Source organism: Aptenodytes patagonicus, chromosome Z (assembly GCF_965638725.1).
Source record: "Aptenodytes patagonicus chromosome Z, bAptPat1.pri.cur, whole genome shotgun sequence".
Taxonomy (NCBI): domain Eukaryota; kingdom Metazoa; phylum Chordata; class Aves; order Sphenisciformes; family Spheniscidae; genus Aptenodytes; species Aptenodytes patagonicus.
Genome location: NC_134982.1, coordinates 37,794,713 through 37,813,632, shown reverse-complemented (window position 1 = coordinate 37,813,632; position 18,920 = coordinate 37,794,713). Strand labels below are relative to the sequence as shown.

The 18,920-nt window shown below is 34.9% G+C and overlaps 1 protein-coding gene across 2 annotated transcripts in view; it reads right to left on the bottom strand.

The window, feature by feature from the left end:
• CNTLN (centlein) overlaps window positions 1-18,920 on the bottom strand; it is a 215,096-nt gene that overhangs the window by 54,701 nt on the left and 141,475 nt on the right. For both annotated transcript variants that reach the window (XM_076362507.1, XM_076362509.1), the window contains 5 exons: window positions 16,209-16,300; window positions 12,816-13,336; window positions 10,064-10,238; window positions 6,989-7,076; window positions 6,137-6,360 (listed from right to left, as the gene is read on the bottom strand). In XM_076362507.1, the coding sequence (XP_076218622.1) occupies window positions 6,137-6,360; window positions 6,989-7,076; window positions 10,064-10,238; window positions 12,816-13,336; window positions 16,209-16,300 (1,100 nt within the window). The remainder of the gene's footprint in view (window positions 1-6,136; window positions 6,361-6,988; window positions 7,077-10,063; window positions 10,239-12,815; window positions 13,337-16,208; window positions 16,301-18,920) is intronic.

The window sequence follows — 18,920 nt, the reverse complement described above, 5'->3', positions numbered from 1 at the left end:
TCTGACAAAACTGTGTATTATCCACAGAACTTTACATAGTAGAGAAGGTTCAAGAACCCAGTCTAGCTCTATGCTTAGCTTTAATTAAGTGAGCAGATCACACTGAATTCAATGAAGACATTCCTGTGAGCACAAAAGGCAATCCTATTACGACAGTATTTGTTGAGCTTTTCCAGGTCTCAAATAGTACCTTATTCAGGAAATTTCTGGGGAAAAAACTGCAAACTGAGTTCTATTTTTTGCCTAATAATAAGGTATGATTTGATGCACAAGGAAAGTTTGATCAAATCACAGGGAAGGTGAAGAAAAATAAGCTACATTTCACATGAAATCCTTAAAGTAAAAATCACAGGATATCTTTTAGTGTTTACTGTAATATCTGTACAAGTATATTCTATTACTGTAATATACTATCAGCTATAAATATATTAGATATGCTTATAGATATGTGTACTATCTCTATTTGTAACATTACAAGAACATGCTAATCCTTGTGATACAGGTTCTTTCTTTTAATATAGAAGTATACTTTTTAGGATTTATACATGATATAGCAATATAAATTGTATTGATTGTAAGTATATTCTATGAACTTCATGTAGTCTCCACAATTTTTTCTTTATAATGTATTTTTCTAGAATTTACCTATCTCTAAGTTATTTCATTTTGACAGCAATATAATACAACTCTCATAGTTCTAGTTCATGCCAACTGTTCTCTTTAATTTATGAATGAGACTCATTTCCTACATGCAATGTACTTCAACTGTTCATCAATAATTCAACAGGTCTATTGTAATTTTTCTTCAGAGATCAATATAAATGTAAAAGGTATTTTGCTTTATTTTTGTTTTGTAATGGAAGCACAGTTTCACGATAAATATATTTTACAGTGTAGTTCTGTTAACAGAACTAACTTCAGGATGCTGTAAGTTTTCAATGCAGCAAACTATAAAAATAAATAAAAAAAATTTTTGGAGTAGATGCATTTTAAAAGGGCAGTTACTTTCATGTTTACCATTTGGCAATTCCTCACTTTATTTCCAAGTCAACTTGTCTGACAGTAAAAAAATAGAAATTTGAGAACTGTTTTATATCAGCAGCAATGCTGAATCAGTAGTTTACCAGTGGAAAAATTATATAGAGATTTCCCCATTTAGTAACCAAAAAGTTTGAACAAACATATTTAACTAGTTGATCATGTTTCATTCCAGGCAGAATTTTGGACTAGGACTTGAAAGAGGTGAATTCTAGTCTCACAGAGTTACAGAGCATTGTCTGTCTCTGTTTCCAGCCTTTATAAGTGTGACATCATAGCCTGATTTTCAATTTATTAGGCTCAGCAAAGCTCTAATGAAACTACAATATATCAGAATCTATTCTTCTCAATATTGTCAATCCAAAGCCTTCAAAAACTACAGGTAGTGCCCAGAAATTGAACTTAAATTCCATAAAACTTAAGCTTGAAACATATTACAGACAGTTTTTCCTACCTACAGACAGTGTTGTTCAGGTCTGGAACACTGTGGTGAGACCAGGAAAAATGGCTTTCTCTCAAGAATACATAGATTGGGGGTGTATTTTGAGTTATCTATTGTGCCTGCAAAGAGGTCTCTTCAAGGCATGCATACACAATGATAACAGCAGTGTGACCACAGAAGAAAAAAACATAGAATTTACACCAAATCAAATTTTGAGAAGTCTTCAGTCTCATACTGGCACATAGTTTAGTTCAATTCTTAGATAAACCTTTGCTGTCTTAGATTGTATTTGCAAACTCTGGAAAGGTCAGGCAGTGTATCCTGCTTTATCATACTTTTATCCCTTCTGGTTTACCTTTTCACTTCTGCTGCATTTTAAGAAAAAGTAGAATAGAAAATTTGCTGTTTTGATTTTTAAATATTTTTGAGAAACTGTCTTTAGTTCTTTTTGAATATTGTGCCCAAAGGTTATAGTTCCTGCAAATTAACCAAGACTACTCTTATTCAAAGCACTTAGGAAAGGATGATCTCTACGCTTCTAAAGAAGGAGAGGGGGGAGAAATCACATTTCTCCTGATGTTTTTGGGAACAGACTTTTCCTAAACAGCTTCACAGAATTCTTTGATTGTCTCATTACACTTTGTGCCAAAGGTGGACAGTTGCAGAAATGATTTTGCACTGAGTTTGGCAAAAGTGTGAAATAGGGTTTATTCAGCTTTTTTATTTTTATTTTTAAGATGGATATAAGTAAGATGTTCCAGACTTAAGTGTGCCCTGTAAGAATGGAAAGTGACATTGTTGAACAGAGCAGAAACAAATTGAATTCTTAGATTATTTTTCATCTATTAAAATATGAGGTCATTACAGCAGCTCTGGTTGGGTTTTTTTTTTACATATAATAGTTAGTTTTACAAATAATAATTAAGTCAATAATTTACAACGCATCTAAATTCATCATCAGTTTCTTCTTTATTTCAGTATAATTGAAAAATGCTAAATTGGCTGGTTTATTCATATTTGGCTACCATAAGAAGAGTGAAGCTGTGGTGCTGAATTTGCAGATGCAACTCTGAATTCAGAGCTGTTCTCTGATAGATGGGGCAGTGAAAAATAATCAAGAGAATATGTAGAGAAAGCCACAAACAAACTTTGAAGAATAAAAGCTTTCCCTAGCCCTTTACTCTTCTGCTTTTCATGCTCATGCCTTTCTATGCTTGAGACAATCCACTAGATAAACAAACTTTTGGCAAGCAAATTGTATTTTAAAAGCACAGTATGAGCTCAGGGGAAAAAGTTCCCTTAAAACTTAAAGAAAATTGAAGATTAAATGCCTAAAATAAAGTTTGGAGATATTTTTTAAATGCTATCAGAAAAAAAATCCTAGGCCAAGTTACAGCTAAAATGTGCAGAGGCTTCTAAAAAAACCAACGTTCGAGTGGTTGACTTTTTCCCATTCTTTGAGGTTCAGGTTTCCTGCTGAAGTACTTAACACAGCACTTTGCAAATGCCTATGGCTTTCCATTAAGAAATGCAGCTTTTCCTGTGACATCACCTGAGAAACACTGGAGAACCAATACAAAAGATCATACAGTACTTTTGAACAGTGGACCTGTGAGTGGCCTTGATATGAATAAGATAAGCACTCATGACTTAACCTGCTTATGATTTTAATTTCTTATTCAATACACTTCGTCTGAACTTCTGCAACAAGAATGACACGTACTGCATAAAACTAATTATAATTACTGTGCTGTATGCAATAAATACACTCTTCTTATAAGCAGTTACTCAGTGATAGAAATAAGTAGAGGGGGGAATAAATCTTAGAAAAAAATATTCCTGGATTTTTCCAACAATTCCTTTCAGACTTTTTTCTAAGAAACTAAGGAAATGCTAAATCCCTTTGCTTCTACATTAAGTATCAGCTCCAGCTGTGATTTGTATACACTGATAGCAAAATGTAACTACTGTACTTCTGTACAGCCTTGACTCAGTGTTGATGTGAATCCTTGGAAAATGCAAGCTTTGATTCTCACATATGCAGTCACTTTACAGTCATTTTTGCAGACATATGCAAAGAATTGCTTTTGCAGAAACAAAACAAGCAAGAAATCTACATTACTGCAAAGAGTTTATAAGGCCAAACAAAAAGAGAACTTGAATCCAGCATTCTGAACTCCCACAAGCAGACAGACAAATATATACATACATACATACATACATACATATATGTCTGTGTGGATCTTCAAGAAAAATACACGAAACCATACATGAACATCCATTCTGAAAATCAACAGATGCCGGACAGTCCTTAGGTTGTATGAACTGTAAAATCTGTCTCAAAATGAACATCTGGAACATTTAAATCTTAAATCCAGAGTCAATCTTCTAGCACTGATTCCTTGGGGATTATAACGAAAGACTGACTGCACAAACATCTGCCCTTGTCTGCTAATGGATTTATTTTCTTAGCTGAAATCAGGCAACATGGCATCTCCTCCAAGCCATGGTAAAGTTTACAGTTGCTAGAATGCCATACTTACCTTAGCCCAGCATCACAAGTTCACTGCTAATATAAGATTACTCAGAACTTTATGATTACATATGGAAGATTATTTTCCGATATTAGTAATTTTGACCTCTTGAAGTGTTTAAGAGTCTCCCTAAATCCAGAGTTGTCTCAATCTCTTAGGTTTTCATGGTTTGTTCTCTTGTTTTTTACCTTCTACCTGTGCAAGAAAATTCTGAAATCTAAAGTAACAGAAGCATTGAGAAGAAATAATGACAACAGTGTTCTGGCTTGTGAAAAAATTTTTTTAAAAAAAGCCATTTCCCTTGCAGTATCTTAAAACTTCACTTCTATACACTTCTAGTATTTCTTATAAAAAAACCACAAAAACCCACACACAAATGTGTGCTTTACAACCATTTGGTCTGTCTGAATCATGGTTCTCTCTCTAAAACATGCATGAACCCTGCAGTGACTGTGTAGGTTCTTTACCTCCTTAATTTTCACTTGGCAAGTAGCCCAAGCCTCTGCTTTAAATTTCCCACTTGGTAGCACTAGTATGGCACCTGAAGAGTAATTAGTTGTAAGAAAGGGAATTTGAATTGGTTGCTGAGAAGGAAAAAAATGTGCATGCCTAATAAAGATTTTTCCTTGAGTACCTGCAACACCATTTATTTATTTTTGCTTAGAATGCACCACCCTTTAAATAGACCAGTGACCATTTTTTATTTTTTTGTTAAACTTTCCAGAAAAACTGAGTGAAGGAAAACTGGTTTGGTTTTAAGCCCACGCTATTTCACTTTTAGTCAGTCTTTTACATTACAGCAGCACTTATCTTGACACAAATTTTGCCTTTTTTTTTTTTTAAACAGTTTCCTGATAATGGCCTTTTTTATTTTATTCCTCACATTGCTCTCCTATGGACACCTAAGGTGCAGTCTTCTAGGAAGGCAAATCATGAAGATGTCTGAGCACACAGAATATTTTACCTAAATTACACATATAACTCTTTGTGAAGTTTATACTGTCCATGAAACTTTACATTATGATACTGTTTGTGAGATCGGCAGATCTCCATTGGTTCCAATGACCTTGGAAACTCTTTTTGAACAATTCATTACATATATATAGTTATGCAAAATGAGTAACAGAAATTAGGTTTTCCCTCCTCTAGAAATTAGCAGTTCCCCAGCCCTAAGAAAGTGAAAAGTGCTGCTCCTGGTACTGCTTCTGCCTTCTGTGCAAAGACAGAAATGCAGAGAAGTTTGAGGGGGAGGGGATTTGATTTCTTTTTTAATGTCTGCCTCCTTCCAGCAAGTCCATCTGTTGTAGCACTATAATTCTGGAAGCAGGATGTGTGTGTGACCAACAGGAGACAATTACTGCAAAAGTGTTTGTTGATTCAGCTCTATAAAGGGCAGGCCAATCACTACAGTATGAACACAAACGAATTCCAGCTGAGGAGCTGCATATAGATTAACACAAAATACATATATATAAATGAGAATGGGGAAAACCAGAAAGGAGTAATAGTATTGGAAAGGATTAAGCAGGAATGAAGACTGAAGTAGAGAAGAAAGCTGGCATTTTTGGGGCTGTTAACCAAATAGTTTACCAGCCTCTATTTTCATAAATCTTGCTCTCTAGCTTTCCACCTTGACAGAGAGAGATGAGATTAAATAGATATGGAACTGGTCTGAGCCCCCTTTGAAGAAAATTCCAGTTGCCTTGAGCACTCCACTCTTGGGGCGTACGGAGACAGTTGGTTTCTCCAAAAGTGCCTGTTCTTCACAGAGGAATGGGTGCTAGTTCATGTGGACTGACCAGATTCTCAGGAAAGTTCTCAAGCCACAGGCTAAAAGTGAAACACCCCTCACCCATTTGAAAGCAGGTAAAATGTCAGCATGAAGATCACTTCTTTTTCAGCAGGATTAATGAATTGGGTTGATACAATAGTAAATCAGGCCTCGATATCACTTGTACATAATAACTGATTCAGAATCTCATATAAAGCATGCTAATATATAACATTTCATAATTTTGATCATAACAAATTAAGAGACAAAAATCAACATTACCAAAATTTCACAGAATTACAACAGAATCAAGCAGAACATTGTAAGACACCATAATAAAAAGTACTTTACCTCTATGGTCAGTTTACTAGTTTGAAGTCTCTGATCAGCCAAATGTAGCTGAGTTGTTAGTTTTTCATTGGTTTCTTTAAATCCCTTCACAGAAGACACTGCTGTCTTTTTTTCATTCTGTAAAACAGCTATCTGCTGCTGCAATGACTTAATTCTTTCCTGCAGTAGAGTAACAGAGTAGCCCGGTTTCTGGACAATGATATTTCTCCTTTTTGTTCTGTTCGCTAAACATAAAATGGCATGTTACTGGACTGACAGATCATCATAATAAGATTATTTCTAGTTTTTCTTTGGCCCTTCAAAACACTGTTCTAGCCTCTGAAATACTTCTCAGTACACAAACTGGTAAATTAATTCCGTTAATGTTGTTCTTTTTCTGAAGTGCCAACACTGCAAACTCAATGAGGACTTGGAAGTTAAATGTGGCTCAAGTTTCTGATTGCTATTATTGAAAATAAAAGCTTCAGTGTCTTGTTAACAGATTTTTTTAAGGTCTAAGCCAAAATACAGTTAATTTTGCTTCATTGGCTGTGTTGGCTACAAGGGGCAAACAAGAACAAAAGGTAGTGAAAAGCCTTATTTTAGTCAGTAGATGCAATAGGTGGGACTTAGTAAAAATAGAGTTTATTTTAACTGTGCGAAAGATGCTGTTTGACAGTCACTTTTTATACAACAATTTCACTTTAAAATAATGAGCTAAATATTTTAAAATATACTCACGCAAATTTAAACAAGCAAATCCTGCAACAGCATATAAGTGGGTTTGTGTAATAGAAAAGGTTTTGGAATATTAGGCAGGAATGCTTCGTCAATCTTACTTATGAAGTTGCCAAAAATATATAATATTCCTACCTTTGCTTAGAATTGATGGATAAGATGTTATGAGACAGCAGATCTTCCTCCTCTTGGAATGTAACTTTTCTTTATTCTGTGAATGGCCCTACATAAAAAACAGAAGCACAAAGCTAGCAACTCTTCATTATGGCACACCAACCACAATACTCCAAAGTTTTCCAGTTTGAAAAGAAACATCAAAAATTACTTCAAATAATACACAAAATTCTAATGAATTTTAATTTGAAAATCAGTCTTATAACGTCAGCCAGCAAAGAGTACAAATTTCTGTCTTTCCCATCAAATGTAGAAGAAATAACAAACTGTTATAAGTAAATCATAACCCTTTCCAAAGATTTCCAGAGAAAAATGAAGTGTCTGTTAATGCCCACATTATTTTTTTTAGAGAAGATATGAATTTATTCATAGGGAAAAAAGATGGTGTGTATTACTTGAAAGCCTACAATATCATATTTTTCAAGATGTTTAAGTGAAAGTAAAAAGGAATAGCAGTCTTATTAGTTCAAAAGGAGGAAGATCAGATTAGACATTGAGCTGTAACTAGAAGATGCATGAATATATATGAACATGCAAATACAATCCCTGTGTTTGTACAGGCTTTAACAGAAGTCAGCTGCATGCCTTTTAAATATCTGATTTGAAAAATCAGCTATTTCCAGAGCCTATCAAATGTTCAATGACAGAAGCAGAGGCTGAAGAACAATGCTACTTGTAATATGTAAAATGAAAGTATGAAAGCATGGTCTACTCCAAAATCTAAGTACTATTTCCCTGGCTCTTAAATGCCCAGTGTATTTTGAAACACTTCTGTTCTGGAATTCTGCAACATTTATCCAATTTTTAATGTCTTCAGTTTGCAATTTCTATGTGATATCATGCAACATATTTCTGGAAATATTCATAACTTAAATAGCTGTTCATCAAATTTAAAAGAGTAAACAGCAACGGATTATCTATTAACTGCACTGAACAAATTACTGACATTGTAGGACAGCTTAGCCATGAATTCTAGTTTTGTCCAATCACCACACAATTTAAAGGACAGGGAAACAGGATATGCTAGAAAAAAGGGGAAAGAAATGTAAGTGCCAACTTTTCAGACTAAAACCAAAGCAAAGGAAAACAAAGGAGGTCAAGCTCTTGTAGGTCTGTCTCCTTCGAGTAGTATCTTAATTATTTTATTCCATGTCTCAAAGACAACAATGGAAACCAGTACTAAGTCCCTATCAGCATGACCAGAAGATCCTACAAACACTGAAGACATGTAATTGGATGACCGATGCTAGTCTGAAATGGTGATTATATGTTACACAGAACTGAGCTCTTAGCAGATGGTGAGCAAACAATCCATGCCTGCAGCAAAAAGATGGAGATCTCCACTCTAGGCCACAGCTCTGATAAATGTATGAGTTGTAAGAGAATGCCACTAACTCTCCTGATACTGCACAGGGTATTATAGATTTATACCATGTGGGGCAAAACTGAGAAAGTCCTTGTGTCATAAATGATCTCATCTCCAACCTCAGGTATAGCTCAGGACTTAGGAGATTTCTCTAGCCTCTCTTTGTATCAGAATACCATGACACAGCCAGAGTGTCCTTAAATCCTCAGGAGGGATTTAAGATTTCTGTAAAAAATGGTGTTCCCAATTGTCAATACTAAACCTTTTTGCAATGCTATCTTCTGTACTCTCAAATCATGTTTTCAGGTGCTTTTCCTGCAACAGGGGTCTTCTGCTGAAACATATTTAGCCGTTTAGGGCTCTTGGGGTGCTTCCTGTGTATGCTCCAAGTCCACCAGTCTGTTACGTATGTGTATATATCTGTGTTTGTCTTTTCCAGTAGGAACAGAGAGTAAATGCAATATAGGCAAACAGGAGAGGTACTGGCTGTGTCTACACTACCAAGCAAGAGAGACCAGAGCCTCCTGGATTCCCTGCCTCGTATATCCTCACTTAGGAGGATAACAGGAGTGGCACACTCTGTCAGATTTTCACATATATGTGCACCTGCTCATACTGTGTATTCTATACCAACAGATGGTTGCAGAAGAATTTCCCTTTTTTTCAGCTTTTCTGCCAGAAAAATAGATCTTTTGATGGAAACATGCAATCAAGAATATATAACAAGACCAGAGTGTTTGTATTTGCTTTAAAATTTTGGAGACTAAGAAAATACAATCTGTTTTCAAACTCTTTATTATTTCACCATACATAACAGAATTTCAAACTAGTTTTCTAACAGCAGCAAGTTGTTCAGTGTTTCAGTATTTTGTTTCTTGAACTAAGAAATAACAATATCTGCTTGTGTTTTAAATTCCATGAAGTGAAGTGATTTATTTGGGCAGACACAGGAGGTAAAAAGTATTAGACTCTGTTCAAAGTCCAAGAATGAGTCATCTGTTACAGATTGTATGGAGCCTCTAAAGACCTGGGAAATGACCAGCTGGCCCTCTTCTGTGAGAAAACAGCATATAGATGTTAAGAATGAGACAAGGCGTTCAAATCCTACACAATGAATGTAAATGGGCTAAGAAGCAGCTAAAAGCATAGCACACTTTTCTCTAGATAGAATCTCCTGGACAGAGATAGAGCCAAAAGCATCTTTCTAAGATGGAGACAACTCTTTCTGTGCACACCAAACGAACTGAGAGGTGTTCATGCTTGATTAGTCAGCACACCATTTTGCTACAGGGGAGGAGGGGATGTTGCCGTTTCCTTGTTATGGGTTAGGTCACCCTGTTCTGTATGGCTTTTCTGATTGAGAGAGTTTAATGGGATGTCTGCGGCATTCTTTGTCTGGACTGTGAGAGAGCAGGACTAGCTTACAGCAGCTTTACATTTTTTAATCAGCTTTTGCATTCCTGACACCCCCCCTCCAAATACTTTTGCAGACTAATTGTTCAGAAAATATTCTAAATTATAATGAAACTACCCATTTAATATCTTGAAGCAGATTTTCTTTTCAGTTTACAACAAGAGTCAAATTAATTAAGAGGGGAACAGCAGCGATAATAGTAACTATTAAACTTCAACACTCTGCACAGGAGAACAAAAGAAGTTCTATTATATACCTTTTTATTATACTGCTGGGTTTTGCCTTCTAAATGAATAATGTTGCAGGGCTTTTGACTATCTTGTATTTGCTTTTTTCCCTGTTGTTTACTTCTGTCTGGCAGTGGATCAATGTTTTGCACTGTCTTCATAATCACTGTTTCCAAACTTTCAGAAGTTGGTATTTCAGAGTCACTAAAACAGCACATTCAGGAAAACAAAACAAAATAAGGCTAAACATTAAAATTTCCAAACAGCCAATGCTTGAGCACACAGAAAATAACACAGTCAAGAAAGAAGAGAAACTAATATAAAACCCAAACAGTACTGAGTTGACTTATTCAACAGATGTTTACAAATACGATAAAGGAGAAATCTCTGAAATTGTCTTATCAAGTTCTACTTTGTCAAATGGAATCTCACTCTACAATGCATGGAAGTCTGAGACTTTACGGCTTCTTAAAGGACAGCTTTTATTACAGCCTACAAAAGCGACATACATGAAAAACTACTTGATAGTACTTCTAGTCTGTGAATGGCTCACAAAGATATACTCTGTTTCTACTTTCCTTCATTTTCACATTTGATAACAAAAGAAACAAATGCCCAATACTTCACTTAATAACATTTTGTTTCAATTGAACTTTATCTGTAGTGTTGACTGAAACAAACTCAGAAATCACACTTCAGTGAAATCTCTGTCTAGTACTCCTTTGGAGTGCTTTTAAATTCTGTAAGCTTGGTAGTCCTTCTACTGAAATTGCCTGCCATGCAGAGAAACTGGACCTGAAACTTTCATTCTACTTCAAATTTTTCCTTAAACTTGCACTCAGTGTGCTCTTAATTTCCAGTTTTTCACTGCCTTGCCCCAGATCGTCATTTGTTTTCTGATATTCAGTGAAGTCTATCTTAAAACATGAAGTCTTGGATATAATCATTTTCTATACCATCAGTGGCTATTCATCACCATTTGTGCAAACGGATTTGTGAAGGAATCCCTTGATAGAAGGTAATTTTGATTTGTTACTTTTTAAATCAAGACATTTAAAAAGGCACAACTGAGTTCAAATTAAGTTGGACCATCATAAAAATCAATGGTTTAGAGATGGAGGCTACTTAACCAGAGAAAAGGCCTCAAATTGAAGCAAAGAGTTCATACAGAAACATGTTTATACTTTCCAAAACCTATCCTGACACACTGGTATGTCTTATTGACTGATAAGAACAGAAATCAGTGTAATAGTTTGAAGGTGCTGCAGTAGCACAGATATTTCTAACTACCTACACATTTCCCTTGCCTGAATGCTTTCAAGGAATGTTCTACTTAGAACATGAAAAGTTTGAATCTAGAAACTCAGAGACAGCTACTAGTGATAAAGAACAGTATTTATTAATAAGTAGAGAGGGAACTAAATGAAGATATTTCCCTAACTTGTTGAGAACAACACCTTGAAACATGACCTTCAAAAATGTTCACTATTCTACGACAAGAATTCCCTAACCCGATACTTGTACAATTATCAATAGTTATTTATAGCTAGCTAGCTATTTATAGCTAGCTATTTATAGCTATTTATAGCTAGCCACAACAACTGAAGCCATACAATTACTTTCCACTTCACATCAAACTCAAATTGCAATGACAATTTGTTTGCTCAATTTTGTTCTTAAAAAGCAAAACATAGTAAATTAAATAAAAAGCTCACTAATTGCAACAGAAAAACAAACAAGCTTTACATTAATGATAGCAACTGACAAATTACTTGGTTCTTAACATGTTTTCTCTCTCAAGATACTGTGTTCAGGAACCCCCTATTTTGCACGGGGAAAAGCAGCAGAAGGGCTTCATTTGGCACTGTTGATTTGCTCCATATGACATATAAAGCCAACATGAAGCCTAAGAAGACGATTCCATTTTCTTTACTCTTTTGTCACTTTCTCTATATTTTGTGTAAACAAAGGCTTAAGAAATTTATTTGCATGTCTCTTAGGACAAATTATGGAAAGACAAGGTGTGATACCCATTTACCTAGTGGCTTACTGCTGCCTCCTCAAGTACGCGTGGACAAATAGAAGCAGAAGCAAAAATTCTAAACATTTAAGAATCTTGCCAGTGCAATTTTCTGAGGGCCTTGTGACTCACGACTAGGACTCTATGCAGTAACAATTACCTTTAAAGAACTGATTTTTAACCATCATTCAATTAAAGTTAGTACAATGACTGTGCATAAAACATACATGAAATAATTAGTGTGGATGGTTCTTAATTTAAAGGATGTTAAACAGCTTGTAGACATCTGCTAGCAAGCTGAAATGGGTCATTCAAAATTTATCTAACTAAATTAAGGAGAAAAAATGTTTCTCCTCCCGGGTCGGCATGTCACAAGATAACTAAACTGACTTAGTAGGCTTGCCTGGGAATCCTTAGCTGTCAGTGGTGAATATGCAAAGGGCCAGCAAATTAAATCAACCTGCCAAACTGTCAATTTCAAGCCTCATGACTGCATGAAAATAGCATCACTGGAAGAAATCAAGCATTGCCTTCTTTTGGGTTTCCTGGCACCTATTCAAATACTCATACAGTTGTGGCTAATTTTGCATGCAAATTTCAGTCAATAAGCTCAGAACAAGACCTCCCAAGATATTTCAAAGGATCTGACAGTATTTTTTTTGAATACCAAATCAACAGTAGTTGAAATTCAATCTCCATTTGCTAGTGCTTTACATATGCACAGTGTCCCCTCTACAGGGCTAAGTTAATGAGAGCCGTACCTGCTTTCACTCACATCCTCCCAGCCGTCCTTACTGAAGTTCTCAAATACATTACTCATAACCTTGATGGACTGTTTGAGAAAAGCTCCATGATGTCCCAAAGAGCTCTTTTTCTTAGCTGTTTTTAATTTAACCTTGGTGCCTGTTATCTTGCAATTACATTGCCCAGAGGTTGCCACTGCTTTGGCTTCATCCAGCAAACACTTCAGCTCCTGCAATTGACTCAGCAAATCTTCATTTTCATTTCTCAACCTGTTAGCTTCTGCCACTTGCCTCTTCAAAGAGGCAGCTTCTTTTTCCTGCTCATCAATCACTAACTGAAGTTCTGCTTTGTCTTTTTTTATTTCACAAATCCTCGTAAGTAGCGTTTCCAGCTCTCTTTCTCTTGTGTCTGCATCTTCCTTTTGCACTTTTAAAGATGCTTTCAAATAATTTTTCTCCTTCAGTAAGTCTTTATTTACTTCTTTCTGTTTCTTTAATTCCCCTTCAATAGCTTTGAATCTTCTTTCTAGTTGTTGTACCTAACAAAAGCAATTTTAGCATTCATAATATTTCAGCCTATCTAGTAGGAAAAAAAACTATGTTTTCAAATGTATTTATTATATGACAATAATACTGCATTAAGCACAAGGACAAAAGCAATCTATAGTCCTTAATTTAAAAATAATTCTAACGTAGTGCGGATGAAAACATTTTAGCTGCAATAATACAGCTGTTGAACAAAGGGCAGATGGTAAAAGAAGTTAAAATTCCAGGCAAAGTGACACAGAAGTTTAAGTATGCTAATGAACCTTCCTGAGGCATCTTCAGCTCATTACTGATTTGGTTATACATACTAATTGAATTTAAAAAAACATATTCCGAAGGAAAACTATTTTGAAATACAATTTTGCACTAGCTATCTAAATCAACAAGTTCTTCCAAGTGTTGTAAATACACAAATTAAATATTAATTTGATCTTCCAAAAAAACCCAAACAAACCATGGCAAGAGGTATCAGAAGTTCAGCACCTACAGAATATGAAGGCTGAAATGTATTTTCTATTCACAGAAAGGGAAAATCTATCCTATGCCAATGAAGCCACTTTACAAGCTTCTCGTCTATAGTTTGAAGAAGCATATTCTACCTATATAGGATGCATGTGCTTTGTTTGTAAAGTCTTTTGAGGTTTAAACATATTCAAGGCCATTAACAATAAATTAATTCTCAATGTTCTTAGGGAACATTTGCCTAAAGTTACAACCAAACCCCACAATTTCCAGAAACAAGGGGCAATTTTAATTTTAGCAGATACTAAAATGAACATCTATTCTGTGAGATTTCCCCAGAAGCTTGTAAAGGCCATGAGAGTGAATTTTGTGCTCAGTAACCACTTAGTCATTTTGGAGAAATATTTTTGGTTGGTTTTGTACAAGCTCCATTGCCACTCTTCCACTAGGGAAAGTGCCAGGTGCCCTAGATTTTTCTGGACATGGATAGAAAAGACTATTTTTCAAGGAGCTATAGTAGAATGCACGTGGCCAACTTCAGCTACTCACCTTGTAAAATACTGGCCAATTCCATCACTTTGTAGCAATATGAAATGTCAAAACTTGCTTTGACATTGAAAATACTGAAACCATAGTATTTCTCAATAAATGCTACATGTTTCTGCAAGGACATTTTGCCAATGCATTTAAATTATTTTAAAACTTATGGAATGATTTATGAAGTGGGTACGACAGATTTTATTCAGATAAATGAAAGGTCTTAATGTACAGAGTAAATTAGGGCAAGAGCTGCTCAAACTTTACATAGATTTGTGAATTTGATACTGAATTTGTGAGTTTGATAGCAAACCTTTAATGTACATGCCTATCCATTGCCACCTTCCTTTATGGAAATTCATAGCACTCCCACAATGAAGAAAGATTGCCTTATGGCTACATGAAATTATTGGGTGAAATTAGAAACAAAAGGGATTTTTCCAAATGCTTCAGTGAAATCAAGTTTTATGATTAAAATCATAGTTTCTGCTTTCCTCCCCAATGATAAGGAGTTAGACCAGTACTTTTCTTCAACCACCTTCCTAAACTGAGATTCTGCTATTATTTTCTCAGTTCTTTAAAGCAACCTTTTGCACTCACTAGCATTAAAGTCATGTATGACAGCTGGAAGGAAACAAACAATGAATAGCTTCTACACCTATCCCTAAGGTACTATCATAACTCTGTATATCCATAGAGATAAAAATTATGTAGTACCTGGCAAACAAAATTATAGTTCTGAAATATAGATGATAAGCATGCATAAACTGTGTGATATTTCAGACGGTAGCATTCATATTATTTCAATTACTCACTCTACCTTAAGATAAATGAATGTGAGCACTTCCTATTCTGTGTGTTATTATTTTAACATGATGTTTGTCATTCAGTAATAACGAGATGACAGCCTTCATTGCCTGACCATATGGCAAGTGTTACAAGTATATGCAATCACATCATCTGCTGTAAATTACCACACTTCCTACAAGTTAATTCACAAATAAAAAATAAATAGACATACCCAAACTGACATTCAAAGTTATAGATTTGTGTTTATTCAATTTAAGCATGCTTTTAAAGATTTATAAGTAATTAAACAAATATTGTTTTGCAAAATGACAAAGAAAAGGCATGATACTGTTTGAAGGATGTCTTTTCTTTGCGGCAAACAAAACATATGGTAAAATACAAGTGAGCCCTCTTAAGTGAACACCTGTTAACATACTAAACTACTTGTGTATATTACAAATATCAATACAAATAGCAACTAGTTAAGAACATCTTGTTACTGTATGAGGTAAAACATGTAGAATGTTGAGCAGTAAAGATTAAATACTCATCATATTTGCTAAGCCAAAGAACACTAAATGCATACGGTACTATCTTGTGAAAAGAGTGATAAACCCACATCTGTAAAAAATATTTGCATATGTAATGTTGTGCTAAAATTTAAATACAACAAAAAGTGGATTTATCACTATTATGCATCAGTTTTGTTCTGTAGCAAGAGCTCTGTGGAGATTAACACCTGATATCATGTAAAGTTAAATACTCAGAAAAAAAACCGAAGGTTTCTGAACTTAGAAGTGGTAAAATGCTAAGCATGTGTTACTTCCAATTTAGATAATTTGTTAGTTTTTAACATTATACCTCTAAACATTCTTTTAATTTTCTCTGACATTAACAATGTTTATCTCACATGATACATTCACAGCTACTTCACTAGAATTAATTTCTGACATGATTTTGGAAATCCATATTTTTGAATTAGGAAAGGAAAATCTTGGCCTAAATTCATGAGTACTGACATATATATATGATTCTTATATTAAAATTTAGATCTGTTTGCTGGGGTTGGTATCTTACCTTCTGTAACATCTGATGTGAAACTTCTTTCATATTCCTCTCTGGAGTACTGTTCTTGACCCCATCATCTTCACTAAGTTTAAAAAGTGGCTCTATCAGAAAAAAAAAAATACATCTCTATCAGAGAATAAATAAAATACATTGTGACACCTAGTATTTCACTAAAACAATACCTAGACATTTTAACGAAATGCATTCTTTACTTCCGCATTTATAATGTGGTCTATTTTCTTGACAAGCCTTTTGGTCAGTTTCTAAAGAGTGACCTCTTTTCAAAGTGTTCTGTCACATAATTATGAATCTTTGTAGCATCACAGTATGTTTTTTTCAGAGTACAAGCTTTTCAAAGGTACAATAGATCTGCAGGTTAAAGACGCTGTACTTTCATTCTGATTTTTATTCTTTTATAGACTATTCCCTCTATGCCTTAAAAGCAGAATTCATTGCCTTTTTATCTACACAGTCACTACCAGTTTTGTTCTCTAGGTCTTGTCCCCTGCTAGGAGGATCAGAGTGATTGGTGAACAAAGCAAACAGTAACAGAATTAGGATGGATGAAAACTTTAAACCCCTTTTTTGTTAAGTGAAAGATCATGTACTTCACCAGATAAATCACACAAATCATTCCATTGTAATACTGTGAATTCATAACAACTAGAAATTGATAAAACTAATGAGAGTGAACATGACTCTAAGCATCACTCTCAGAGACAGCTATGCACTTTAGCTGCTAAAAATCCCACAAAAAAAGACAAGTTAAAAATTAGATCTATTCATAGAGAAGAACGCTAAGAAAAAGTTTAGAAGTACTAACAGGTAGGGTAAATCAGAAGTAAAATACATTCTGTTTAGATTTGAACCAAGATCTTAGCATTCACAAATTGCCCACTGCTCACAGAAATGAGCAATTACGTACCTCAGAAGGACTTTTTCTTAAAATATGAAATATTACGTTAAACAACAAAAAATCCCAACACTGTAAAAACACCACCATACTCACATTTCTTCTCTTGCCCTTCTTCCCCCCAAATTAACTTAAAGGATTATCTTAAGGGATAAATATCTGTGCTACATGGTGGAGGTCTGCTTCAGAAGTATCATTTCAAACTACAAGATGACACTGCAGGTCACTTAAAAACTTTTGATTTATAAACAAAGCAAGTGTAGAAGAAAACAGTGTTACTCTCTGTAGATTCACAATCCTCTTGATATAAACAGTGACTAACAAGTTTGTTAGAGTGAATTAGACCTTTCTTTTGTCTTTGGAACATGTCATGGCCAATTAATACTTCTGTATTCATGAAATAAATGGAACACTATTCTAAAGATAATAAAAGCTGAAAAAGGTAAAACTATGCATCTGGGGAATATGTACCTTTACCTTGATATTAATATGTTAGTTCCCATGTTATTTCAGACTACAGTCCCCCAGCACAGTGGTACTGCATACATTTACAACATTCTTTAAGTAACACACAAAGATAATATGAACATGCTTTTCATCTTTTTCTAAATATTCACTCATTTGAATGTTTGCTGCAGCTTTTATATCAGCATTTACTGTAATCCACTGAAAAGAAAAATTATTTCCCATAGTCAAAGAAACTGATCAAAGCACACAAGGTGTTATGTTTATTATGTGGATGTATTAAAATACAATTTAAAAACTCTATCTATAAATAAACGTATTATATGCAGAGAATAAAGAAAACTACTGCCAAATAGATAGAAAAGATTATACATGTTCAGTATTATCACAGAAATCATAAGCAACATAAATTAAAGAAAAGCCAAAGGTCACTGATGCATAACCCATTCTATCGAGCAGAAAATAAATGGCCTATTCAGCCCCCTTATTCCCCCCTACCTTCTAATTGTTAGGTAATTGTTCACAGGAATTGGTTAGGGAGGCAATGAAACAGCATTGCCTATAACTGTCTGTCTATGATAGCTGAAAGATTCATCATATCAGGCTACTCAGCAAGACATATGCTCTACCCATCATACTCCTACCTAAAAAAAATACCAAGTTCTCCCTCAAGGAATAGACCCACAAGTCATAAACCCCACTATCTTCAGTCATCAAATTACTGTGGTCTTACAGAAGTAAGACCACATCCCACTGAGAAAACATAGTTAACTGCCAGCTTAAGAACATAACACTTAATTCCTAATTAACAGTCACCAAATCTGATGATGACTTAGTTCAATACCACTGCCAAAATGGTACTTGAACTATGATACTACAGTTCACTACTAGTATTTGCAGAAAGCCTTTTTACACAGAGAAAAAACTATTGGTTTCAAAAAAAACCAGCTGCGTATTAGTCACTCATAGAGTATGTAAATAAACCATCAAAAGAATGAGATTTTTGCCTCTGGTATGCACCAGGTGAAGGATTCCCCTGACATACAGGAGGTGCTGTGATGCAGAAAGCCACTGTGTTACCGACTCCAGTGGTAGTCACCCATGCTCCCAAAAATGTGCTAAATCTGAAACAGCTGGTGGGAAAAACCACTGTGAAGACCAGAAGAAGGGAACACCATTCTCACACATGAGCTGGGGACATGGTAGATTCAGAAGTGTCAAATGAAAGAAGCCTTCAAACTGCCTCCTTGAAGAAACAGGCGGCCAACAGTTTACCTCCTTTTAATAAGGCACTTGCTATTTTTCTGGATAGGATTAGATGGACCCATTTTCCTGCTTTTGGA